At 35.5% G+C, this 27,196-nt stretch overlaps 1 protein-coding gene across 8 annotated transcripts in view; it reads left to right on the forward strand.

Moving 5' to 3' along the window:
• LOC106869109 (SEC14-like protein 5) overlaps positions 1-27,196 on the forward strand; it is a 109,355-nt gene that overhangs the window by 64,324 nt on the left and 17,835 nt on the right. For 4 of the 8 annotated variants that reach the window (XR_016240687.1, XR_016240689.1, XM_014914649.3 and 1 more), the window contains 9 exons: positions 738-880; positions 1,506-1,695; positions 4,050-4,138; positions 5,686-5,756; positions 6,954-7,260; positions 10,573-10,611; positions 23,743-23,883; positions 24,104-24,349; positions 25,413-25,558. Coding sequence is in view for 4 of the 8 variants with exons in the window: in XM_014914649.3 (XP_014770135.1) it covers positions 738-880; positions 1,506-1,695; positions 4,050-4,138; positions 5,686-5,756; positions 6,954-7,260; positions 10,573-10,611; positions 23,743-23,883; positions 24,104-24,349; positions 25,413-25,558 (1,372 nt within the window). In the remaining 4 variants the exon portion in view is untranslated. The remainder of the gene's footprint in view (positions 1-737; positions 881-1,505; positions 1,696-4,049; positions 4,139-5,685; positions 5,757-6,953; positions 7,261-10,572; positions 10,612-23,742; positions 23,884-24,103; positions 24,350-25,412; positions 25,559-27,196) is intronic. The other 4 variants (XR_016240688.1, XR_016240690.1, XM_014914650.3 and 1 more) reach the window with 1 other exon arrangement.

Consider the following 27,196-nt stretch of genomic DNA (forward strand, 5'->3'; position numbering starts at 1 on the left):
AAAACAGTAAGTTTTCTCTCAAACAATATATAACAGATGAATTCCACTATCAGTTGGGATGATTAACCAAATTTTGACTGTCTTTTCTGTCTTTTTTATATCTGTCAAAACAACTTCTGCTCTTTTGACCCCAACACACGAGTGTATTTTCTTGCTGCATCTTTCTGTCTTTCTCTCTCTTTCTCTCCCCTCTTTCCAGTTATATCTTTTGTTTCTTAGTCACTTGACCTGCTAAAAATAGCAATTGAATTTCCTTTGAATTATACTCTGTCATCTTCAAAAAAGTTGACATCCAAGTCAGCATTAGTTTATGTAATTCTAGATACATGATGACTAAAAAAAATGATGATAGTCATGACTGGGACATTTTGATCATGAGTCTGCTCAATCAGGGATGACCTGGATCTAAACAACAACAACAACTCCTACTTGTCCAATGGTTATCTTAATCTTAGCTACCCATAGTTTTCTTAACTTTACTAACTTCACCTAGTTATCCCTATTTCCTTTTCTTAGAAAATTGTTAAAAGATCATAGACAGTGATACTTTGATAATGAATGAAAAGTAAAACTGACCAGTTCAGAAATGGTTTGTTGGGAAAACAGGAAATGGCACCTACAGTTATACATGACAACCATGGAATAAATAAACAAGAAAATCTAATTTTTGTTCTGTTTCTTTGTTGATTAACTATAATTTTGCATTTTTTTTTCTTTTTTCTTTTTCTTTGTCTTAGAATCTGTCAAACTTGAATGTTCTGTGAATTCAGGAAAGCTTGAAGCAGAATATATTCAACGATGTCTTGGTCACTTAACCCCTCTTCAGGAAAGTCAACTTGTACAATTACGGCAGTGGCTACAAGAAACGCACAAAGGAAAAGTATGTTTCATGTTGCAATATCTACCTTCTTATTTTTTTAAAATTTATAACTGTATGATAGTTTGATTGCATTCCTTATGTCTTAAAAGATCGTGAACATTATTATTAACAAGGTATGATTGATATTATATGACACAAATAATCTCTATTGTTTGTTTTCAGTCCTATGTGTAGCAAATCCAACTTGCTACACAAATTGATAATATTCTTGAAAAAAGTAGGAGTGTCATACAGTTTTTTTTTCTTCACTCTGCTGTATTTGTTGAGACCTTTGTATCAATACAAGAATTAATGAGTTGCATGTTGATTATTCACAAATTTATATCCGCTGCAAGAATTTTTTTGGAGAATACTTTCTGTGTCTCAGTTCATTTAGTTATAAGCAATAGAATACCAGATCTTCTGAGAAAGTCATTGTGAGAAAAACAGTCGACCTAGATGAAATGTTATTTATCTTCTGAACACCTCAGTACCACTCCTATAGACCCGTGATATTTCCTCCTCGTTAACATAAATTTAAATACATGCTTCATAATATGACAATTTCTGTAATTTTACATTTCAAAAACTTTCAATACAAGTTGGTTATGTATGGTATTTCTTACACATCGTTGTTCCATTGCAGATTCCCAAAGATGCTCACATTCTTCGCTTTTTACGAGCCCGACAGTTTAATATTGAAAAAGCCAGAGAAATGCTGGTTCATTCTTTAGCTTGGCGTAAACTTCACAATATTGATCATCTTCTTGATAATTATCGACCATCACAGGTCATCCAAAAATATTACCCTGGTGGATGGCACTTCTCAGACAATGGTTGGTAAAATTTCAAAAATGAATTATCTTTGAATGTATTGTATCTATAAATTATCATAGAAATAATGATGATTGTGCTGGTAACAGTAATTATCACCATCACCATCATTATCATTATTATCATTGCCATTGTCATTCTTGTTGTTATAAAGTGGTGAGCTGGTAGAATTGTTAGTGCATTGGACAAAACACTTAGTGACATTTCTTCTGGCTCTTTACATTCTGAACTCAAATTCCACCAAAGCCGACCTTACCTTTCATCCTTTGGAGGAGGTGCAGCATAAAATAATTACCGGTTGAACACTGGGGTCAATGTAAATGATTTACCTCCTACCACTAAATTTTCTGGCCTTGTAGCAAAGTTTGAAATCATTATCATAATACTCTTTTACTCTTTTTAGTCATTTGACTGCGGCCATGCTGGAGCACCGCCCTTAGTCGAGCAAATCGACCCCAGGACTTATTCTTTGGATGCCTAGTACTTATTCTATCGGTCTCTTTTGCCGAACCGCTAAGTTACGGGGACATAAACACACAAGCATCGGTTGTCAAGCGATGTTGGAGGGACAAACACAGACACACAAACATATACACACCCACACATACATATATGTGACAGGCTTCTTTCAGTTTCTGTCTACCAAATCCACTCACAAGGCTTTGGTCGGCCCGAGGCTATAGTAGAAGACACTTGCCTAAGGTGCCACGCAGTGGGAATGAACCCAGAACCATGTGGTTGGTAAGCAAGCTACTTACCACACAGCCATTCCTGCGCCTATGATTTTTTTCCCCAGACTGGCAAGCATTGTGAACTGAATTTCTGGATAAATATATTTTTTTTTTCATTTAAGTTTATGCTTTGCCAGTTTTTTACTTTTTTGGTCTTATCAAAACATCCACCTACCACTCAAAGCTGTCTTTCACCTGTCATTTATTGTTACATTCTCATTGTATATCAATTATTGCTTTTGTTTACACCGGTCAGTGCTTCTGATATATAGATAGTGATGTAGCTAGACTTATGGCCTCTATATCAGTGTTTTGAATTTTGACACTTATTGTGTTTTGTTTTTGTGGTACAGCTTATTTAGCCCTATTATCACTTCAGAATTCATATTAAGTAGGTCATTTAGCTACTCCAAAGGACATAAACAAATATTTGAATTGTCAGATACCTATAATCTATGTTGGGTTAAGGTTAGGATATGTTGGCCCCAAAAGCACTTGTAAATCCTTTATTCACTAACAAAATTTATTTCAACAATAGTATTTATTTTACTATTTTGATTTGCATCATTAACTTTTCTACTCTAGGCACAAGGCCCAAGATGTTTTGGGGGAGAAGGCCAGTTGATTAGATCAACCCCAGTACGCAACTGGTACTTAATTTATCGACCCTGAAAGAATGAAAGGCAAAGTTGATCTCGGCGGAATTTGAACCCAGAACGTAACATCAGGCGAAATACCGCTAAGCAAATTCCATAGAGACTTGACTACGTCACTTTTATTAATAGCATCATTAAACTACAACCGCACAAATCAGTGTGAAAATATTTTACAAAATTAGTCATGTTAAATCACATAGAGTTAATCATATTTTAAAAGTGTCTGTTTTCATATAGGCCATAATCGACATTCTTCTTTCTAAGGATTACAAAAAATAAACAAATATCCCCCTCATCATTTCTGTAAATGAATCCTATGTTCACATTTGCTTTAAATATAATTTTGCTTATTTCTGCTTAAATTTTATGAATTTAAAGAAAATATTATATTTTAATTGTAGAATTGGTATACATTTTACTAGATATTTTTCTTCATGTAAGAATTAGGTCATAATTCCATAAACTATGGACCAAATTGATTAATCTCCTCTTTAAGAATAAAGATTGAAAGATGGTTAAAGAATGATGGTAAGCAATTATAAAATCATGCCAATGAGTTTTACTTTTTCATTTCTGCTTTTAGGGTTAGTACATGTTTTTTTTTATGGGCAAGGCCAACAGTTTGTGGTTCAATTCCTATTGAAGTTACTTTAGCTTTCATGACTCTTGAGTTCAGTTAAATTGATATTAACTAGGGATATCAGTGGGAATGACTTAGGTAAGAAGAGTTTCTGAAAATATATGATTTTAAGCCTCCAACTTGAATCTTACCCATCTACAAGTGACTTACGTCTTTTCCAGATACAACTGTGTAGCTCTTGTGTATCTCACTAGATTCTTCCGATTTGGGAATAGGCTTCAGTGCTGAAAAATTAAGGGAAATATTGTATTAATGTTGTATTAGATGTATAACTGTTTTGTCTAGAAACATCATTTACATCAATGAATATTACTTTGTGCATTTTGCAGATGGCCGTCCAATATACATACTCCGGTTAGGACAGATGGATGTGAAAGGTTTGATGAAAGCAGTTGGTGAGGAAACTGTACTGAAACATGTACGTTAAATATTTCATAATTTTCACTTTGATATTGTCATGAACTGTCTGTGATTGACTTCTTACATTATTAACAAAAGTAACAAAACAGTTGTTCCCTGTGTTATTCTCATCTTTTCTCATCTCTCTGTTCCAACTGGGGAAGCTTAATCTCTCATCACCTGACACAAAACTACTTCTCTCTAAGGAAGACCCTTCAACTGAGTGGGTTTTGTCTTGTGAGTTATTTGGTGACCTCACCAAATAACTCATATAAAGCATACAACTGCCTGCAACACTAATGAGGAAGTCTCTAGAAGTCTCTGTGTGGAGACTCAATCATCTGAAAATAGTCAAGTCTTCAAATCACACCTTATTGTCTTAAGAAAAGGGAGGATACATTGGTATATAGTCAATAGCCACTATTCATATGTAGCCAGTGTGTATTTTAGTCTGAGGTCAACCTTCATGAAGCAGACCTATTGTCAAAGATATTCCGACCATGACCATCCTGTTTTTTATGAATATCTAGGACTACATTAACCAATGTAACTTTTCTTTGTAAAGACAGTAATGTGTGATATGAAGATTTGGCTGCAATATCTAAGTCTACAAAGTAAGGACTGAATCATCTGTTGGATTTAATAGACCTTAGTGAATAGGGTGTTAATTTCTGAACCTGTTTATTGGGTATATTAAAAATTAGATATATGAAGCCATTTTTTTTTTAATTATTCAAAGTAAGTAATTTAAGTTTACAGTAGAGAGAGAGGAAATATACATACAATAAGAAATTTAGATACTGCTTGTGACATTGTTATGCTCCCTGTAACTAATTTTTCTTCTCACTGTAATAGATATCACAGGAAATAGCTACTAGATCCATTACTTGTATCTCATGACACACTAACATACACTAATGATTTTAGTCAATTTTGACCACCTCTGTTTACCATACCGTTTCTATGGTTATCTGGAGGCCCAGTGGTTAGGGCAGCAAACTCGCAGTCATAGGATCGCGGTTTCGATTCCCAGACCGGGCGTTGTGAGTGTTTATTGAGCGAAAACACCTAAAGCTCCGCGAGGCTCCGGCAGAGGATGCTGGCGAACCCTGCTGTACTCTTTCACCACAACTTTCTCTCACTCTTACTTCCTGTTTCTGTTGTGCCTGTAATTCAAAGGGTCAGCCTTGTCACACTGTGTCACGCTGAATCTCCCCCGAGAACTACGTTAAGGGTACACATGTCTGTGGAGTGCTCAGCCACTTGCACGTTAATTTCACGAGCAGGCTGTTCCGTTGATCGGATCAACTGGAACCCTCGACGTTGTAAGCGACGGAGTGCCAACAACAACAACAATCTATGGTTATCTACATTTTGGACAATATGTTATTGTTGTTTAACCGCCATGTCAGCTTTAGTTAAACAAACTTAATGCTCAGAAGGCATTTCAGCTATGACCATCACATTAATTTCATATTGTCCATTCTGTATGTCTTTGTTTTAAGACAGTGTGGTGTTGTTCCAAAGTGTATGTTTTTAAATGTTCTTTTTGATTTTATTTTCTAGGTTATAGCTGTAAATGAAGAGGGTGTACAGCGAGCTGCTGCTGCAACTGAGCAACTTGGATACCCAGTTAGGTCAGCTGAGTTAACTTAGTTATATTTATTTACATTGTACCTGCAAGTATGTGTGAGTGTGATTGCTTAAATACATGATTTCAAAGTCTGTCAACTATTTTGATACTAAATTGTTTATACTCTGTAATGGTAAGCAGGATATTATTAAAGAAAATGGCTGAGGATAGATGAGCCAGACATTCTACTTCTTTAGAGTGAAAGGGTTATTATGCTATGTTCTTTTGTGTTATTGTTGGCATGGTTTTTACTGTCACCAACTACTTTACAACATGCACTGGACCATTTCATCATGTTGTTGACTCTAGAAAGGCTGTCAATAATAATCTTTTCTACTCTAGGCACAAGGCCCAGAATTTTTGGGGAGGGAGCCAGTTGATCAGATCGACCCCAGTATGCAACTGGTTCTTAATTTATTGACCCTGAAAGGATGAAAGGCACAGTTGACCTCAGTAGAATTTGAACTCAGAACGTAAAGACAGATGAAACACCGCTAAGCATTTCGCGAGGCATACTAACGTTTCTGCCAGCTCACTGCCTTTAAGTGTTCATTTCTACTCTAGGCACAAGGCCCAAATTTTTGTGGCTGGGTGAGGAATGGGGGGGGGCAGTCGATTAGATCAACCCTTGTACGCAACTGGTACTTAATTTATCAACCCCGAAAGGATGAAAGGCAAAGTCGACCTCGGCGGAATTTTAACTCAGAATGTAAAGACAAACAGAATACCACTAAGCATTTCGCCTGGCATGCTAACATTTCTGCCAGCACGCCGCCTTAAGGTTGTCAATAATTATAGTAAAGCTTCTCTTCATTGTTATCTCCACACACCACACATTACCTCTTTTTTTTCTCTCTGTATTTTATATATAAAACAAAAATTTAAAACACGTGAATTGTGAAATTCACTTCATTGTTCCAAAAGTCATTAGCTCAGCAATTTAAAGAAACAATCTGACTTCTACAATCTTTTCTGTTATCTGAGATTCATGGAGAAGTACATCTTGGAAAATGTAGAATTTGCAGTCTGGTTTGAAAAAAGATAAAGAAATACATTTTTGTCTTTCATAATCCCTCTTAAAGGGATGTTTTGCAAGGTTTATTCATCCTTAATAAATTAATAACAGTGATTTAAAGAGAAAAAATGAATTATGTCCTAATTAAGATCTTGATGTGTAATATAAAGTATCTATTTATTTCAGTGGTTGTACTTGGATCATGGACTTAGAGAATCTGAGCATGCGACATCTATGGCGGCCAGGCATAAAAGCTCTGCTAAGAATTATTGAAATTGTTCAAGCCAACTATCCAGAAACTATGGGGCGTCTATTAATTGTCCGTGCCCCACGTGTATTCCCGGTGCTATGGACTCTAGTTAGTCCTTTTATTGATGATAATACCAGAACGAAATTCATGATTTTTGGAGGAAATGATTATCAAGGTCCAGAAGGAATAACAGAATTCATCAACAAAAAATATGTCCCTGATTTCCTTGGTGGTGACTGTTTTGTAAGTTTAATTTCTTTTTCCCTCTTTACTTTTATTATTCAGCCCACAGCTGTCTCGCTTTTCACTTTTATATGCTTTATTATCATGGCTTTTAACATTTTTGTCATCAAAATTTGTTTGCAGCCACTGAAATATCTCTTCATTTCTTTTTAAACAAAGTATTATGTGTGATGAATAATATTATACAGCAGATAAGTCATTATATTTTGGTTTTGTAAACATATTTAGGCTGACTGTGTTCTCTAAGAATTTTGGCTTAGAACCTCAATTCATATTATCATCATTTCATTGTCATCATCATTTTTTTTACTGCCCTTTTCCCCATGTTTGCACGGGTCAGACAGAATTTGTAAAAGCAGGTTTTCTATGGCCATATGCACTTCCTGTTGCCACACCACACCTGAAATCAAGCAAGGTAATACTTCCTCTTAACTAGTCACCTTTTCATAGAGGATGGGAAATAAAAGGCTTCACTTGTATGTTGGTGCCACTCATTTACAACTACTGAAAATACAAAGAGATACAAATGCATAATATATATATATATATATATATATATATATATATATATATATATATATATATATATATATATATATATATATATATATATATATATATATATATATATATCATCATCATCATCATCATTGTTTAACATCCACCTTCCATGCTGGCATTGGTTGGATTTTTAGAGCTAGATGCTCTTCCTAACACCAACCACTCAGCAGAGTGGACTTAAGCACAGGCGAGATCAGTTTTGGTAAGTATTTTACAGCTGGATGCTGTTCCAATCACCAACCACATTACAGTGTGGACTGGGTGCTTTTAAGCGGCACCTGCACTGACAGGGTCACCAAGCACTTTCAAGACAAAAAGAAAAACTTTTGAGAGAGGAGGGGGCATTGGAGGAAGTGATCTTGTGTTGGATGATGAAAGGTTATATGAGGCAGAGAGATAGAAACAGGTGTCTTGCTGTAGGGGAGGTACAAGGTTACCCAGCCAGAGAAAGAGAGAGAGAGAGATCAGGAATGAAGACAGAAACAGGTGTGCTGCCGCAAAGGAAATACATGGTTACCCAACCTGAGGGAAGTGCAGGAGAAAGGAGAGAGAGAGAGAGAGAGAGAGAGAGACAGCAGGATAGAGATGGTGGCAAAGTGCCAGGCATATGCAATGATACAGTGAGACAGGGTGTGGGTGGAACATGCAAGTCAGAAGCTAGTGGATAGCAATGATACAGTGGCACAGGGTCAAGAGAACAGGATTGGGGAGTGGGAGGTAAGCTTGGTGCATGAAGTGGAAATGTGAGGAAGAGAAGAGATGTAGTTTGGTTTGTTGTGGAAGGGTGTGTGAGAAATTTTTTTGTTAAGTGTTGATGGGACACACAGTACTTCTAGAACTCAGTTTCACTGACGTGGGTGAATCTTCTCAAGAACTTCATATCACCAGACATTTTGGTCCATTGTCATTTCCTCTGTGAGGCCCAACATCCTGAGATCGGTCCTTACCACTTCATCCCACATTTTCCTGGATCTCCCTCTTCCACGGGTACCATCTACTTTCAGTGATTGGCACTTCTTTATGCGTATCACATGTCCAAACCAACATAGTCTTCTCTCTTGCATACTAGATTTGATTCCTCTTATGCCTAATTTTTCTCTCAATATATTTGCACTTTGTTGTACATACGCACTGATATTGCACATCCAACAGAGCATACTACCTTCATTTCTCTCCAGTTTACACATGTCTTCTGCATTCAGAGCCCATGTCTCACTACCATGGAGTACAGCCATTCATACACAAGCATCATACAGTCTACCTTTCACTCTGAGAGAGAGTCCTTTTGTTGCCAATAGAGGTAATAGCTCTCTGAACTTCCTCCACCCTATTCTTATTCTAGAAACAATACTTTCAGAACATCCTCCACCATTGCTAATTTGGTCACCTAGGAAACAGAAACTATCTACAACCTCAAAAGAACCTCCTGGGCATTTGAGAGAATCTAAGTCCCGTGTTCTCTTAGTGCTTATTGTTCCTGCACATCTACCACATACAAAGACTACTTTATCTGCTAATCTACCTGTGATTCCACTGCACCTCTTATGTGTCCATAGTTTACACTGGGTGCACCGAATGGAATTTCTTCCAACTCCTTTACTACATATTGAGCAAAGCCACTTACTTGATAGAAAGTTTTATCTTCTTTATGTATGATGGGCTTCTTTCAATTTCCATCTATCAAACCCACTCATAAGGCTTTGGTTGGCTTGGGACTATAGTAGAATTCATTTGCCTAAGTTGCTATGCGATGAGACTAAACTTGAAATCTTGTGGTTGGGAACCACACAACCGCGTGTGTGTGTGTGTGTGTGTGTATCTGTGTCTGTATGTTGTGTGCAAGAAGTAAGATGGAGGGGAACTTCAGTCAGATTTCTCTTGGGCAGGCAAAGAAGAAAGATATGAATTTTTCTGTGTAGGCTGTAGTGATGCTGTATGAGGTGTGGGCATACTTATTGCTGAGAAATGGGTAGATAAAGAGATGCAGAGAAACAGGTAGACAGAGTAGTCACAGAGTGTGATAGGATAAATAAGCATGAACTAGTCATGGAAAATATAACACTAACATTTATCTCTGCATATGCTCCTCAATCATGACTGATAGAGGAACAAAAGGACTAATTTTATGAAGTCCTTTTACAGATTACCTCAATGATGAATGACAATGATCTTATCTTTATGACTAGTGACTTCAATGAATATGTTGCGCATTAACTTGTTGGATACTTTGGTGTACATGGAGACTATGGCTTTGGTCCTGGAAATGAGGATGTAACAAAGTCCTTAGAGTTGTGTGATGCCCTGATGATTTGCAACACTAACTGAAAAACCACTTAGCAGTGGAAAATGTGATCAATTGATAATTTAATTATAATAAAGCATTGATCACATTTAAGTAACAAAATGGTGGATTTGATTATTTGTATTATAAACTCTGGTAATAATCAAATATTTTTCATATTTAAACATGTGACCATTGTCCCTTTATAATTATGTTAATTCAGGGCATAAATCAAACCAAAGTTGAATAATATGTATTGTAACATTTATTAAATATGTTCTTACTCATCATTTTTATTTTCAGAGAAAATGATTTTGAAATGTTGATAATGAATTACTTTTCTTTATTTATTTTGTCATATATCTTTTATTTTGTTAGTTTAGAGAAATTGTCAATGTTACCTTTCTAATTAGAAGAAATTTATTTAAAATATCTGTTATTATCAATTGTACCTCACTAATTGTTTCCAGGGCTGCAAAGAAGGAAGGGATACACAGTTGGAGACCACGGTGAATATTTCCATATTCTCTGAATACTGTAGCAAATAATCAAAATAAACTTGGCGTATTTCATAAGATGTATATGTCATTGCATGCTATATTTCTTTGACAAACCTGGCATGACTTGAAATACCCAAGTCTAACTAGTGAATCTGCTGCTGCTGCTGCTACTACTACTACTACTACTACTACTACTACTATTTACTACTACTATTACTACTACTACTACTATTTACTACTACTATTACTACTACTACTACTTCTACTTCTACTACCAGTGTTCATTTTTACGTTGTACCACAATAGACATTCTATCAGAAGAATATCTAGTCACCTTATGTATTTTTATATTTGTATCATTTTTAATGGTAGAACTTTGAAAATGTTCTACCATTTCAAAGTAGAACTTAGATAAAGCTATAACTAATTGCATGCAAATATTGGGTTAAAAATACCTGTGGATGGAAAAATAAAGTCAAAGGCTCCCTATGACTTTTTCCCTCCACAGGCTTTTTTAACCCAGTTTTTGTGCACTTTTATAGCTTTATCCAAATTCATGTCTCAAATTTTCTAAATTCTTATCATCATTATCATCATCATCATCATCATCATCAAACAATGGGTGCAAGCCAGGCCAGGTCAGGTCAGATGGCTAAGAAGTTCACTTTGTAATCACAAGGTCCTTGGTTCAATCTCACTGCATGGAATCTTGGGCAAATGTCTTTTACTACAGCCTCAGGTCAACCCCAAGGCTTGTGAATGAAATTGGGTGCATGGAAAGTGTGTGGAAACCTGTCAGATTAGTCTACTTGTAATTCAAAGGCACAATTTTGTCAGAGGCTGTTTCATTAAGAGTCCAATATGTCGATGGAATATTCAGCCAGTTACAGTATAATTCAATGAGTAGGCAGTTCAATCAGTCAAACTACTGAAATGCTCACCATCAGTATCCAAGTAAGATCTGTCTACCTGTGTATATATTAATATATATTAACCAGGGCATGAGAAATCCTCTTTTTCTACAATTTCTATTTTCCTATCTGCTTGATTTTTTAAGTTTGGCTTACTCTGTATGCATGAACTATTATTTTGGTGGTTGTTTCCTTAGAAGCATAACTAACAGTGGGAAAGAGGGAAATATTTATGTTATCCATCCAATTTTCAAAAATAATCCTTTCTACTATAGGCACGTGGTCTGGAATTTTGTGGGGAACAGGGGTTAGTTGATTACATCGATCCCAGTACTCAACAGGTACATGTTTTATTGACCCCAGAAGTATAAAAGGTAAAGTCAACCTTGATAGAATTTGAACTCAGAGCATAAAGCCTGAAGAAGTGCCACTAAGCATTTTGTCTGCTATGGTAACGATTTTGTTGGCTTTCTGAATATACAAACATAGTAGAAATTTGTTGGGTTTTTAATGTAGATAAAAGAAGAAGCTTACATGGAGCTTTGTTTTCTTGTAGTGGTGTTTCATGAGTGAGTCACTGTAACACAGCCCATACTGCTCAGAATTGTTAATCACAATTGGTTTCATAAGTACACAGTGGAAAATATGAGAAATGACTCAACTAAAAATTGAACTAGAATAACAGAATTGGTTCACTGGAATTTACCACCACTCTGTGGTGTGTGCACTTTATATTTTTAAAGAAATTATCTTAGTGAAATGGAGGAAGAACAATGTCCATGACACTTTTCTTTTAGGGCCTTCATGACTAATGGTAAGAATTTATCCTCAAACTTGACAATACAGTGGACACCACTAAAGGCACTCAAAGGTAAGGAGATAGTGGTGTTAAACCAGGTAATAGATCGAGTTTACCACCCAGTAGGCATCTTTTCAAATAATAAGTTTTTGTAATCTATCTTATCTCTATGTAATAATACCTGACATAAATGTTGGTTATGCATTTTCATTTATGCTTCTTATTGCATTGGGAGATGGGGGGGGGGGGTGAGAGTAAAAGAGATATACAGATTGAGAATTAACATAAAAGGTGCAGGATCAGTGCATACACTCATGCTTGGTGACAGGCAATGAATAAAGAACATTATCCCCACCACCACACACACACATGCATACACATATACACACCCACACACAGTGTATGAAAGAATCATGGAAACAGGAGAAAGAGGGAGTAAATGAAGTAGTTAGAGAGGGTAAGAGAAAGAGAGAGTGAAACCAAAGTGTAACAGTTCAGAACAATATAATAAAGTGTAAAAAAATATAGTTGAAATAAATATTTTAAAGCAAAATAGAGGGTCTAAAAGAGAAAGGAGAGAAAGAGTAGGGTAAGTGATAGGTAGAGGAGATAGATAGACAGATAGATAGATAGATAGATAGATAGGGAGTAGAGAAGGTAGTCAATTATAAATATATGGAAGAATTTAAAGCATATCACATTTGAAAAGTTATTTGTAAAACAATGAAAATGGTTTGATAACGACAAGAATCATCAACTGAAAAAGTATTTAAACACTTGTAAGTTTTATAGAGACAGACTTTAGTAAAAATATGTTTGTATCAAATAGTTTGTATTAAGTGAAGTATGAATAAGTTCAGAAATACAAGGGAATATATATGTGTGTGTGTGTATTGATATAGACACACAAATGTATGATTATATATAAGCACATAAAAATACGTGCACACATACAGATACACACATACACATACATTTACACAGATTTACAAGTATACATACATACATACACACATATATTTGTGTGTTTGTGTGTGTGTGTATGTATTAATTTTAAGGAAACAAAGATTTTCCTTTTGAAAATTAGTATTAGCACCAAGAAATTTAGTAAAAGTTAAATTATAATCATTGTATGCATGCTATATTTCCTGAGATTATCCATGGTTGCAGAAATATATCTCCAAAGCTACCTGTCATATGACAAGTATCACTCTAGTGCTTTGATAATGAAATCTTTGCATTTTGAGATCTTATTACATATGTTAAGATGGATATTTGTTCAGATGTCACATATAATGATAAATTGTATGTTTCCTATTTCATTTATTTTTATTTTTAATGAAATTATCCTTAGATATGTCAGCCACATTCAACTACTGTTTTACTTAATGTTTTAAAAAATATTGGTTTCAAATTTTGGCACGACAGAAAGCTGGGCGTGGGGTGAGTTGATTGCATCAATCCCAAAAGGATGAAAGGCAAAGTCAACCTCAGCTGAATTTGAACTCAGACTGTAAAGATGGATGAAATGCTGCTAAGTATTTTGCCCAGTGTACTAATGATTCTACCAGCTTGCTGCCTTAAATGTTTTAGAAAAATATTAGCTAATGAGATCTTACGGAATTTAGAGTTAAAATAGTAATCACCGCAACATCAGTGTCAACGGTCTTAACTTTTGAAATAATTTAATAATAATATTAAGTCACCATTATTCTGTGCAGATTTTACTGCTTTCATATTCTTAAGAAATCTTTGGAAATTTATTTTCATATTAAGGAAATTTTCCTTATTATATAACTTAGCACTGATGAGGAATTTTAGTTGGTATTTTAGAAATTATAAATTTTTTTTCATTAAATCTCTACACAGATTTTTCTAGCTGATGTTAAAGTGGAACTTCAAAATTAAATATATCATCCACATCTTTGATGTGAGTAATTATATATTCTGTTAGGTTGCATCATTGCATTCCTTCACCACACTTCATATTTATTTTATTTTCAAGAATAGTATGGCTTTGATAAAAACATTTTATTTTAAGTGACATTTTCTTTATATATTTATTCTTTGCTACTAAATATTGTTTCAGAATAAGGGTAGTGATCATTTAGAAGAAAAAAAAAAACTATTAATGTTAATTATAGACTAATTGTCTCTTTAGCATTTTTCCAGATCTTTTGTAATCTACTATTTTCTTTTATATCCTTAACTCACTCTTGTTTTTTTAAATTATTTAATGTTTTTTGTAGGTGCTGGGGTGACTTCTCATCCAATATGTAATCCTTTTAAACATTACCAGACTATTAATATTACCTTTTGTATTTCAATTTACACAACATTTCAGTTGTTTCAATCTTCATCAAGTGTCCTATTTTTCTATATGTTACATTGTTTCAGGTTAAATTTATTTTTAAATGAGATTTCAGAGTTTAAATCCACCCAAGAACAATGTTGATATTCAGAAATAGGACACCTTATAATGATTGGAGAGTGAATTTGTGGAAATGTTGGAGAAACTGAAATACAAAAATTTTGCTTAATAACTGGTAAGCTTAAATAATTGTGAAGTCGGAAATGAACTTTAACTCCTTTTTGGCTTGATAATCACCTGTTTGTTCTGTAACAAGAGTTAGTGATAGGAATGGCTCCTAACCATAGAAATCTCAACCATACAAAACCAAGATGCATGGAACAGTACTTGTATTGCAAGCTGTAACTCACACACTCACTCTCTCTTTCTCTCTCTCTCTCTCTCTTTCTTTCTTTCTCTCTTTCTCTCTCTCTCTCTCTCTCTCTCGCATACACACACACAAACACACACACAAAACACACACATTAAAGTGGCTTCTATACAGTTTCTGCTTACCAATTTCACTCATTAGGCATGGGTCAGCCCAAAGTGCCCTGCTGTGAGATAGAACCTGAAACCATCTGGTTACAAAGTAAACTCCATATTCACACAGCTAAACTTATGCCTATAAATGCAATTTATTGTTGTAATGTTAGTGTATGTGGTGTTTGGATCTTGTTTTTTTTTTTCTATTAGAATTGATAAAGTACATACCAGTAGTATACATGATAAAGTACATACCAGTAGTATACATGATAAAGTACATACCAGTAGTATACAGGAATTGAGTTCACTCACTATGTCCCTCTCTTCATTGTACTATAACCACAGTTTAATAATCTCTGATTGCTCAAGCCAGGTTATTGATTGGATCCAGGTCTCTTCTAAGCTAAATACCCATAGCAAGAACTTTGCTTTATTCCCAATATTAAACAGCTAAATGACTGTTAAAGACAATTCACTTAATCATGTTATGCAGCTATAGAATCTGCTAAACCTATGACCCACAAATTGTATATGAAAGATTTTATGGAGACTGTATACTTAAACGACTGATAATACTTGAAGGATATTAATCCAAACATTATCATATAAGAAAACTTATCTACCTTATATATAAAAAATAAGAAGCTTAGCTATCACTTGCAGCTTGTATGATGTTTATGCTAATTGTTTTAGGTGCCTACATAGTCACAAGCACAAACAGATACTCTCTCAACCCAATGGAACAAATAGGATGTGACAGCTGGAGGGAGAGAGGGCTGCTTCAGCTGTCTGCTGGTATTCATTTCCAGTTTAGTAGACTAGAGCAACATGAAACTTGTTCATCACCTGGTTTAGGAATTGAACTTGCAACTTTAAGATTGTAAACCCATTGCCTTTTACATGCCTTCTCAGACTTTTATTGACCAACATTTTTCAAAGACTCTATTCTTTCTTCTCTCTCCCTTTTCATGGTCTCTTCTGAACTAGATGACTCTGTAGTATTTCCCCTTCTGTGATACAACTCTTCTCTTCCTTTCACTCTAATACATTTAATGAGTGTCTGATATTTAGTCTGTACTGAACACCTTGTAAGCTTTCATACATCATCAGATAATTCTAAGCTGTTGTTTAGTAATGTCCCACCCATGTACCTAGTCTGGCTACTCCATTTATATGTCACTCTCAAGAAGTTGATTGACCTCTATATTTATTGTTTATTTTCCTTTATGTACTTTTGTATGCATGTTGTGTGTATGTAAGTATATGTATTTCTATATTTTTCTATAAATATAGAAGACTATAATCTAGTTCATGTATTTGTTTTACAAGATTCTTGATGTGAAATCGTGTGTTGAAACAGGTAGTTATATTTGGGGAGGGTTATATTTTGCCAGTTGAACACATGCACTATATATTTGGTCTTCACTTCAGCTTGATTATAATTTTTTTAGTTTCTTTGTCAACAAAACTAAAATGATAATAATAAAACTGAAGTGAAGGCCAAATATATAGTGTGTGTGTTTAATTGGCAAAATATGACCATCCCCAAGTATAAAAAATATAATATAGTTCATTTTCAATAAAAGATTATGGCATGATAACTAATGAAAATGCCTAACTTTTTGAAATCAGAGTGGCCTATAAATAATGATTGGTCCTATTATCTTCCAGAAGTGGGGTACTGGTAAAGGTATTAGTATCAATGATTTTTCTTTTGTAAGAAAAGTGAAATAGTTACAGTTAGAAATTGTGGTTACATCACTGACTCAATTTGCTGACACTTCAACTTTTACTGTAGAAAGCTAGAAAGACATCATCATCATCATCATCGTTTAACGTCTGTTTTCCATGCTGGCATGGGTTAGACAGTTCGACTGGGGTCTGGGAAGCCAGGAGGCTGCATCAGGCTCCAATCTGATCTGGCAGTGTTTCTACAGCTGGATGCCCTTCCTAATGCCAACCACTCTGAGAGTGTAGTGGGTGCTTTTTACATGCCACCGGCACAAGAAGCTAGAAGAGCTGGCATTGACCACAATCAGATGGTGCTTTTTACATGCCACAGTCATGGAAGCCAGTCAAGGTAGCACTGGCATCGGCCACGTTCGGATGGTGCTTTTTATGTGCTACCGGCACGGGACTCACAACTACACCATATATATGTGTGTGTGTGTGTGTGTGTGTGTGTGTGTATATCTCATCATCATCATCATGAGTGTAGTGGGTGTTTTTATGTGCTACTGGCAAGGGGATCACAACTACAGTTTCCATTTGATTTTCATTTTGATGTTGATGTACTTGACTCAATAGGTCTCCTCAAGCACAGCATGTCACCCTACGATCCAAGGTACATTTGAATGGGCTGGGGCTGGTTATGTGAAACTGGTGTAGGCTACAGCTGTGAACTCATTTTATTTGCTGGGTCTTCACAGTCACAGCATATCTCCAGAGGTCTCAGTCTTTCGTCATTGCCTCTGTGAGGCCCAATGTTCGAAGGTCATGCTTCACCACCTCATCCCATGTCTTCCTGGGTCTACCTCTACCCCAGATTCCTTCAATTGCTTGGGAGTGGCACTTCTTCACACAGCTCTCCTCATCCATCCGTAGTACATGACCATACTAGCACAAACGTCTCTCTTGCATGTCACATCCGATGCTTCTTATGTCCAACATTTCTCTCAGGGCGCTTATACTCTGTCGTGTGTGCACACTGACATTACACATCCAGCAGAGCATACTAGCTTCATTCCTTTCGAGCCCATGCATGTCCTCAGCAGTCACGGCCCATGTTTCACTGTCATGAAGCATGGCAGTTCGCACACATGCATCGTACAATCTACCTTTCACTCTGAGCGAGAGACCCTTTGTCACTAGTAGAAGCTTTCTGAACTTTGCCCAGGCTATTCTTATTCTAGTGGTAACACTCTCTGAGCATCCACCTCCACTACTAACTTGGTCACCTAAGTAGCGGAAGCTATCAACTTCTAGTTTCTCCCACTGGAATGTGATGGAATCTGTGGTGTTTATTGCCTCTGTGCATCTGCCGCACACGAAAGCTGTCTTCTCGGTTAATCTTCCTTTGATGTTGCTGCACCTCTTATGTGTCCATAGCTTACACTGGGTACATCTTATGGAGTTTCTACCTACACCTTTTCTATATATATATAGTTGAAATTGATAGAAAAACAAAAGATGAAGACAGGTGTAGGAACAACAAGCAAGTGTAAATGGAAAAGTCTTTTACGTTTCGAGCCTATGTTCTTCGACAGAAAGGAATAAGAAGAAATAAATAGAGAGAGAATGAAAGAAACGTGTATAGTTCAGCGGTCCAACATGGCGAATGATCGAAAAAAGAGGTTGAACGAAAAAGAGATGATAATAGCCAAGGTGTGCAGGTGTATATGTGAGAATGGTGTGTGTGAATGGGAGCAAGTGTGTTTGACGTGTGTGTGTGTGTGTGTGTGTGTTGCATGTAGCAGGTAGCAGTTGATGTGTGCTATTTCACGTGGTGTGTGCACATTTGCATGTGTATGTGTGTGAGTTTGTCCTTGACCAAATAGTGTGCATGTGTATAGTGTATGTCGGCGAAAGTTATCTTTGTGTATGTTGCATGTGTGTGTATATATTTTCTGTGTTCAGGTATAATGTGCTTGTGTGAGTGTGGGAGTGAGTATGGCGGTGTATGATGTGTGTACTGAGTTAAACAGTATGTCTGGTTGCTCATATAGTGGTATATGTGGTGATGCTATTGAAGATTGTGTGTGTGTGATGGTGTATGGTGCAAATGCTGAGAAGTGGTTAGTGCTGGTGCGTGTGGAGTGGGAAGATGTTATGGATGTGTGTGTAATGGTGTGTGAAGTGAGTGATGAGTTGAACAGTGTGTGTATAGGTGAAGGTACTGAGGTGGGCAGTATGCAGGTGTGTAGGTGGAGGGAGGCAGTTGAATGTGGGAGGTGAGTGGGAATCTGTGTAGAGTTGGTGTCAAATGAAGAGAGGAGGTGAGGTTGGTGTCAGATGAAATGCATACATACACACAAAAGTGGTTGTATTAGGAATGGCACCCTGATATTAGTGCATGATGCAGCTCTTGTTTCAGTTTTTGACACAAGGTCAGCAATTTTGGGTGAGAGGTTTGTTGAGCAATCTGTTTATGAAAATCAATGTGCATTTGTATATTTTTAGTGCTGAAAAGCAATGAGCATCACAATTCTGAAGCCACTTGGCTATTGGTATAAGACATTGTGCCTTATGTAAATTTGTACCATTTAAATTTTCCTTTTTGATCAAAGAATTTCTCTCTTGCATGGCTGCTTATTTTCACAGTTGGTGTTTAGTCATTCTTTAGATCTAACAATTTGATTGGTATCAGAGCTGCAGCTGCTTTGCATGGATTGTGTTTCATCTTGCTTTGCTTTCTTTTTACTATATTTTTCAGTTTACATAATTTGGTGATCTGATTCTGAGTGATTTTTAAAAAAAATTTACAGATTTTCTTCCTCCATTTTTCTTCTTTCTCCTTATTCCAATCTCTCATATATATCCTGCTATGACTTTTCTCTTGCTTTTCTATTTCAAAACCTGAAAGATTTTCAGATGTATATGAAGTGGATTCCCATAGGGCCTTTTCTTTTCATTTTCTTTCCATAATATAAGGCACTGCTTATTCATTTATATTAAATAAACTTAATTTTTACTTTTAGTAGTTAAATTCTATTTCATGTTGGTTGGAAATGTTCTTATATTTAATCTCTTACAGGAAAAAGAAAAAAAATATCATCAAAGGATTGTGGATTCTTTTAAGATATTAACAAGAAAATAATAAACAATTTCCTCAAAACATAATATCTGTAATTAATATTTCTTTACCTTTCTGTATTTAAGTTGTCATTTAATTTAAGAAATATCAATTATTTTTGAGCAATAGAGGCTCTCACCACAAAATTAATTCTTTTTTATTATTCGGAGATGGCAGCCTCAGATACTTCTGCATTGAAGGAAAACAGGGCAGTTTTTTATGAAATATAAAGAGTATTGTAATTTAAGTTTTGATAAAATAATGTCTGAATCTCAGCAGACAAAGAGAATGATATATAGATGCATGCACGGGTGTGTGGTTAAGAAGTTTTCTTTGTGACTACGTGGTTCTGAGTTCAATCCACTGTGTGGCATCTTGGATATATGCTTTCTATAGCAGCCTTGGGTTAGTCAATACCATGTGAGTGGAATTTGGAATTTAGTTGATGGTGACTATGTTTTTTTGTTTTGTGACTTAGCATTTCAACAAATAGAGGTTGAAATAAGCACTGGGGTTGATGTGATCAACTCCCTTGAAGGTAGTGACCAAGCATGGCCACATTTCAATGACTGAAACCAGCAAAAAGATATTTGTGAAGAGTTCAACACTTTCTTCTTTTTGGCATCGAAATGGCTGTCTGGTAGATCAGCCCAGTTGCTCTATAAGGGTTAAAAATGTAAGTGGAATAAATATCATGTTCCAAACCTAATTTTTGGTTTCACTTCTTTGTGTGTATACTTTTTAAGTGATTTTATGTTAGTGGATGTTGTGGCCTTGATTCCAGGATTTATTGTTTTGGCGCATAGGATCACTAACTCATTGAATAGGGCTCTTGAAACTGATCACTCGTCTTCTCAAAAGTATTTATTTACATTTTAATTATTTTTCCATGCTGTCGTTATTGGAATAGATCCATTGATTTGGAATTTTATATTAAGATGTTTACACATCTTTACAATCCTACAATATTTGTTGCATGTGTAGAATCAATGTGCACCCACTCCTTTTCTCTAGTCTTTGATGAAGTGTTTCATGTGTCATTTGTCATAAAAAATACCAGATAGGATCTGGTTGAAATAATTTGTCTTTGAAGTAACCCCTCATACTGAAACATTTACTCAGTTTTCTCTCATCAGTTCTGAGGATAACAGACTCTATCAGAAATGTTTGATTTCATTCTTTTAGCAGTTAGTTATTATGTACAGGTATTGATGCATCTTTCTTATAAATTAGATCCATTGAATGCTTACTGAACTAATCTGTGTTCAAATATTTAACAACTTGTAATCAGGAAGAAATTGCATGCACACACATATCATCTATGAATGTTATGCTACCTCAGCACAAATTGTAGTTATAAAAGTACATCTGTTAAAGATGTGTTGCTTTAGCAATGTTTGTTTGTCCCACTTTTTCTCTCACTACCCACATATATTTTTCTAAAAGGAAGATTGACTGTGACATTGGAGAAAGAAACTATAAAACTAATGGAAATTGTTGACAATGCACAATGGGGAAGGGAGATAATTTCAAAAGAAATGAATTATATTGGTTTCAAATTTTGGCTCAAGGCCAGCAGTTTCAGGAAAGAGAAGTAAGTTATGTTGACCCCAATACTCAACTGGTATTTATTTTATCAATCCTGAAATGATAAAAGGTGAAGTTGAGCTCAGTGGAATTTGAACTCAGGTCATAAGGACGAATGAAATGCTGTAAAGTATTTTGCTCGTCATGGTAATAGTTCTGCCAGCTCTTTGTCTTAATGAATTAAGTATAACTAATTTATTTTACTTGCTTAGAGGAAAATTTAATTTTTGTTAGTAGACTACTGAACATCTGCAGATATGTTTCATTATATGGATGTATCTGATAGAGTAGTAAGGTACAAATCAAATGGTAGTCAATACCTTAAAGTAGGGTGTTAATTTAAATTAGTTGGCCCATTGAGCTGCAGCTTAATTAAGTCGACCATATCAGAGATACAGAGATTACTGGATCTGGTTGACTATAACTATGATGTCTACATGACTTTCACAGTAGTTGCCAATGCTTGTTTCAGTCAATCAAATTATATATACATACATATATATATATATATATATATATATATTAGTGAGAGAGAGAGAGAGAGAGAGAGAGAGAGAGAGAGAGAGAGAGAGAGAACATGAAAACCAGGACAGGAGGAGAAACTCTTTCAAAAACATTCCTGGCTCTCTGTGATTCTAAGTTCATTTGCAATACATGACTCATTGAACAAGTGTCTTCTACCATAGCATTCAGTCAACTAAATCTGTGTGAATGAAATTTGGTTGATGAAACTGTTGGAGAGACAGTTCCCTTCTTTGGTTGGTAGACTTAATCCCATTACTCTGTTTACCATTATCAACTCCGTGATCATCGCCTCTGCCACATAACTTTTAGGTGCCTGTAGCAGAGTCTACTTTCTTGTAAGCATTTTGACCAGCTCTGAGGATAACTTACTCCCACCAGTGATGGAGGTCCTGAAAATTGCCATAGGTGCTGCCTTTCCTGCCTGACGAAGCAATTTATATATATATGTATATATATATTGTTGCTATTATGTTAAACTGTTGTATGTCCAAATTTGACCAAATGTGTTTTTCTCAATATTTATTTTCTCTTGCAATAGCCGATTCTTTTTGTCAAACTATCATATCTTCAGCTGCTTTGGATGCCAATATATCAAAAATTGTCAAAGTGTAGTACAGCAGTTTTGCCATGGAAAGGTGAAACTAATTTTTTGTTTTCTGAAAAAGCAATGTTTTTGGGACTTGCATAATAGCCACAATATGTATATGTGTGTATATATATATATATATATATATATATATATATATATATATATATGTATATATATATATATATATATATATATATATATATAACTTTGTCTGTCTGCTCCATCATCTCATTTATTAGTTTATTACAATCCTGTAACTCAAGGCTCATGAATTTTAGTATCATTTAGTTAATCACACTTGATTTGTTTTGTTTTTACTCAGTGGTGACAGTTTCTTGTACCTGATTTTGAATAATGACTACAATTATTGATCATTGATTTTCAAGCCCCCCAAGATACATTATACTGGATATGCCTTGTTTTAGCATGTTTGATATCCTACTATTTAATTCCTTCATACACTATTTAGTTGTTTATGATGCTGTGAATGTTTAGCTCATAAGCATGTGATATAGCTGTTTGAGCATGTTATTGCTAGTTTGCAGCTATTCACTTAATTTTAATATTTCAGAAAATTCTTGGTTGAGTTTACACCAAATGCAGACTTTGTGGATTTGAACCATGTTTGGTAATTTTGATATTTTAGGACTTATTTTATGTTAAGAATAGATGGTAAATCTCATTGTCTAGAGGTTATTCCTTGGCTTGTAACCAGCTGTTGTTAATCATGTTAGGCTTAATTAGCTCAATTAGATAGGAGTGGACTATTTCTCAGAAGGTAGATTCTTTGTGGTAAAAAAATAAATAAAAGGAAAGCTATGAGTTTATGCTAATACAAAAGAGTTGATGTCAGAATAATGTTATTTTAATGTTAAGAAATTAAGTTAGGGAATGTATAGTTTAATTTTTCAAATTTCTTTATTACTATATATTCTTTACAGCAGGTGATCCCATAAACAAGGAAGAACTGAAGCTGAATAAAAGCTGATGTGAATCTCTTCTCAACTTTCAGAACTAGCATCTTAACTTTTCTATACCACTTTCATCAAATTTTTGTTTGTTTAAGGTTGTTCAATTTCTACCTTATTTGATGTGTTTCAGTGTCATATACCAGATGGTGGCGTTGTTCCTAAGTCCCTATACATGAAAGATGATGATGCTGATAAATCACCTGATGAACCAACCTTTGCTACAGATAGTATCTATCAGACAACTCATGTTGTTAAAGATTATCCACATGAGGTAATCCCTGTACCTTTTAAAAGATTGTTTTAAACTTTTCTTGTTTTTTTTTTTTCAATCATCATAGGATCTATATAATATGGCATTCTATTTTGCTTATATAATTACTTTTATAGTTTTATCCTAATTAGGATTTAGAATATGAAAATTTGTGTTTAATAATGATTTCAATGTCACTCTCAGTATAATGAATACACTTTCTGACTGTATTTATTGTCAGGTTTTAATCCAAGTACCCCAGAAAAACTCAGTGATCACATGGGACTTTGATATCTTGAAAGGTGACATTACTTTCACTGTGTTCCGGTGTATGAAGCAGTTACATGAACCCATTCACACTCACCATGTAACAGGAGCAACGGCAGGTATTGGTTCTGTGCAGTACATTGAGAAATCAATGGCTGTTGGTGCTGAGTTGAGCATTGTTGAGCCCCCTCATATATGTCGTGATGGTGATAGTATACAGGTAAGTGTGATATTATTTGCACTGTTAGAATATTCTTTTATTTGTTTCAGTCATTTGACTGCAAACATGCTGGAGCACCACTTTGAAGGATTTTAGTCGAACAGATCAGCCCCATGACTTATTTTTTAAACCTAGCACTTATTCTATCAATCATTTTGTTGACTGCTAAGTTACAGAGATGTAAACATACCAACACTGGTTGTCAAGCGGTGATGGCGGGGACAAATACAGACACACACACACATATATAGGATAGGCTTCTTTCAGTCTACCAAATCCACTCACAAGGCTTTGGTTGGCCTGAGGCTATAGTAGAAAATACTTGCCCAAGGTTCCACACAGTGGGACTGAACCTGGAATCATGTGGTTGGGAAGCAAACTTCTTACCCTGCGTTATAAAACACATGTACAAATTTAATATTTATTAATTTTTTCTTAGGTACAAAATCAATTTTTATGGGTGTCTTGTTTCTATATATTAACTACATTATATTACTGGTACATATTTTATCTCATACACATGGTTGAGAGCCCATAAGTACTCCATGACTCAGTCTACTGGCAATTCATTTTGGAACTGGGTACATCCAAAGGCCTTACACATAAAACAGATGATGATAACTAGGAATAGTTTGGAGGAGAGGATACAGTCACGTTACACATCAGATTCAACTGTGAGCCATTGAGAGAATGTCTTCATTAATGATCACAGTACATTTAAAATGGTTATAAAACCAGACTTCTTGAGTGACAGTCTTCTCAAGAATTCCATATGGCTACAAGATTTTCCAGGTCTTCCTATGCATTGTCAAGTCTTTCTGAAGTCTATGAAATTATATTACACATTGTAGTAGGGTCATGATAACCATTTAAAATATGCAAATACTATTGTTTTTACCCATCTTTTACTTTGAAATTGTTTCAAAACCTCTTGTCATGCATCTGTGATCTGCTTCATTGGTAATCTATTCCAGTCTGTTGTATCTCACATATTTACAATGATGGTTCTACATACTGGCTGTATAGAAAATAGTTTGCTGTCATAGTTATACTTTTCTTTCAGGGATCCATAGTAACAGGTCAACCTGGCAGTTATATCTTACAGTGGAAACATTTTGATTCAGCTAAACCTTCATTTGACTTCCCACTCTCTTCACACAAGTCCAAAGTCATGTATTATACTGAACTGCTGAAGTCAGAAGCTTTCAAGTAAGTGCTTACTGTCTTGATGTTCTGTGTCTACTAGATCCTCTGTATTTTATTACGTCCCATTACAGTCTGAGTTTAAATTATGCCTGGATTGAATTGCCTTTCATTCTTCTGAATTTTATAAACTATAAGTGCCATTTAAATACTGGGGTCAATGTATTTGACTATAGCCATGAAGGTGGTGTTTCATCATGGCCTAAGATCATTGGATGAATAATTTGTTGCTCAATTTGATTCTCCATATGGCCTTAGGTGCCTTTAAGGAGTCCACTCTGTTGCAAACAAGATAACTTATGAACAATGGTTTCTTCCTTCCTTTCCCACCAGTTTGTTTCAGAGGCTCTGAAAAAGGTTTTGAGCATGTTCTTCTTTCTCAGTCATACCAATACACACGCACACACACACACACACATGCACGCACGCACACACACACACACACACACACACACACACACACACACACACACACACATCATTATCATCGTCATTTAACATCCTTTTTTTCTTATGCTGGCCTGAGTTTGATGGTTTGACAAGAACAGATGAGCCTGAGGGTTCTGCCAGGCTCTATGTTTGCTTTGGCATGGTTTCTACAGTTGGGTGCCTTTCCTAATATCAACCGTTTAACAGTGTACTGGTGCTTTTTATGTGGGGCTAGCACCTGTGAGGTCCCCAAGTACCCACAAGATAAGACCCTTCAACTGAGCTGGGTATAAACTGGAAGAATAAGAAACTATGATAGAGGGAGAGGAGCATACTGAAGAGGTGAATACATGGCTTACCCACCTGGAAACTGAAAGAGAGAAAGGAAGAGGTGAGGTTCCAGTATGTGAATATGAAACAAAATAAGATAACCCATGTGTGTTTTTTCTGGGCTCTCTTTTTTGTCTCCTTTCTTCTCTTCCTAGTCACTCCTGGACTTTGCTCTTGTATCAAACGAAGGGCTCTGTCTGAAAAATTATAACTTTTATTTCTTCCCTAAGTATCAACCTAATAATATTAATTGTGAATGTCTCTTGTACTTTTGTTTTTTGTATTTGCTTTGCTACATATATCTGTGTGTGGGGGGGATGGAGAGATGGGGAGAGAGCATATTAGCAGAATGAGTAGTGAGGTGGATGTTCCAGGCCTCTGCATCCTGATAGCAATGCCTGTCAAGTTATAGTGGCCCTAAAGCACACAGCCATTGTCTTAGAAAATAAAATATTGATGGTGTGGAGAGGGGAGATTTGCATGGATGAGTATCTCTCAGTCTTCTACAAAATCTTGTCAATGGTCTGTGCATATAGATGCAGATACAGCTTTAATCCTGATTGACAGGTCAGCTCCTGAAAGAGAAAAAGAAATTGGGAGCAGTGTAGAAGAAAGAAAGAGAGAGAGAACAAACGAAAAGAGAGAGAGAGAGAACAAACAGAAAGACAGAGAGAGAGAGCAAATAACAAATGGAAAGAGGGAGGGAGAGAGAGAGTAAATAACAAATGGAAAGAAGGAGGGAGAGAGAGATAGAGAGCAAAGAACAAATGGAAAGAGAGAGCAGAAACAAGACAAACAGAAAGAGTAAGAGAGCAAAAGTAAGGCAGAAAGAGACAAAAAAGAGAGAGCAAAGAAGAGTAAAAAGAAAAAGAGAGAGAGAGAGAG

Source organism: Octopus bimaculoides, chromosome 2 (assembly GCF_046866305.1).
Source record: "Octopus bimaculoides isolate indiv1 chromosome 2, ASM4686630v1, whole genome shotgun sequence".
NCBI lineage: Eukaryota > Metazoa > Mollusca > Cephalopoda > Octopoda > Octopodidae > Octopus > Octopus bimaculoides.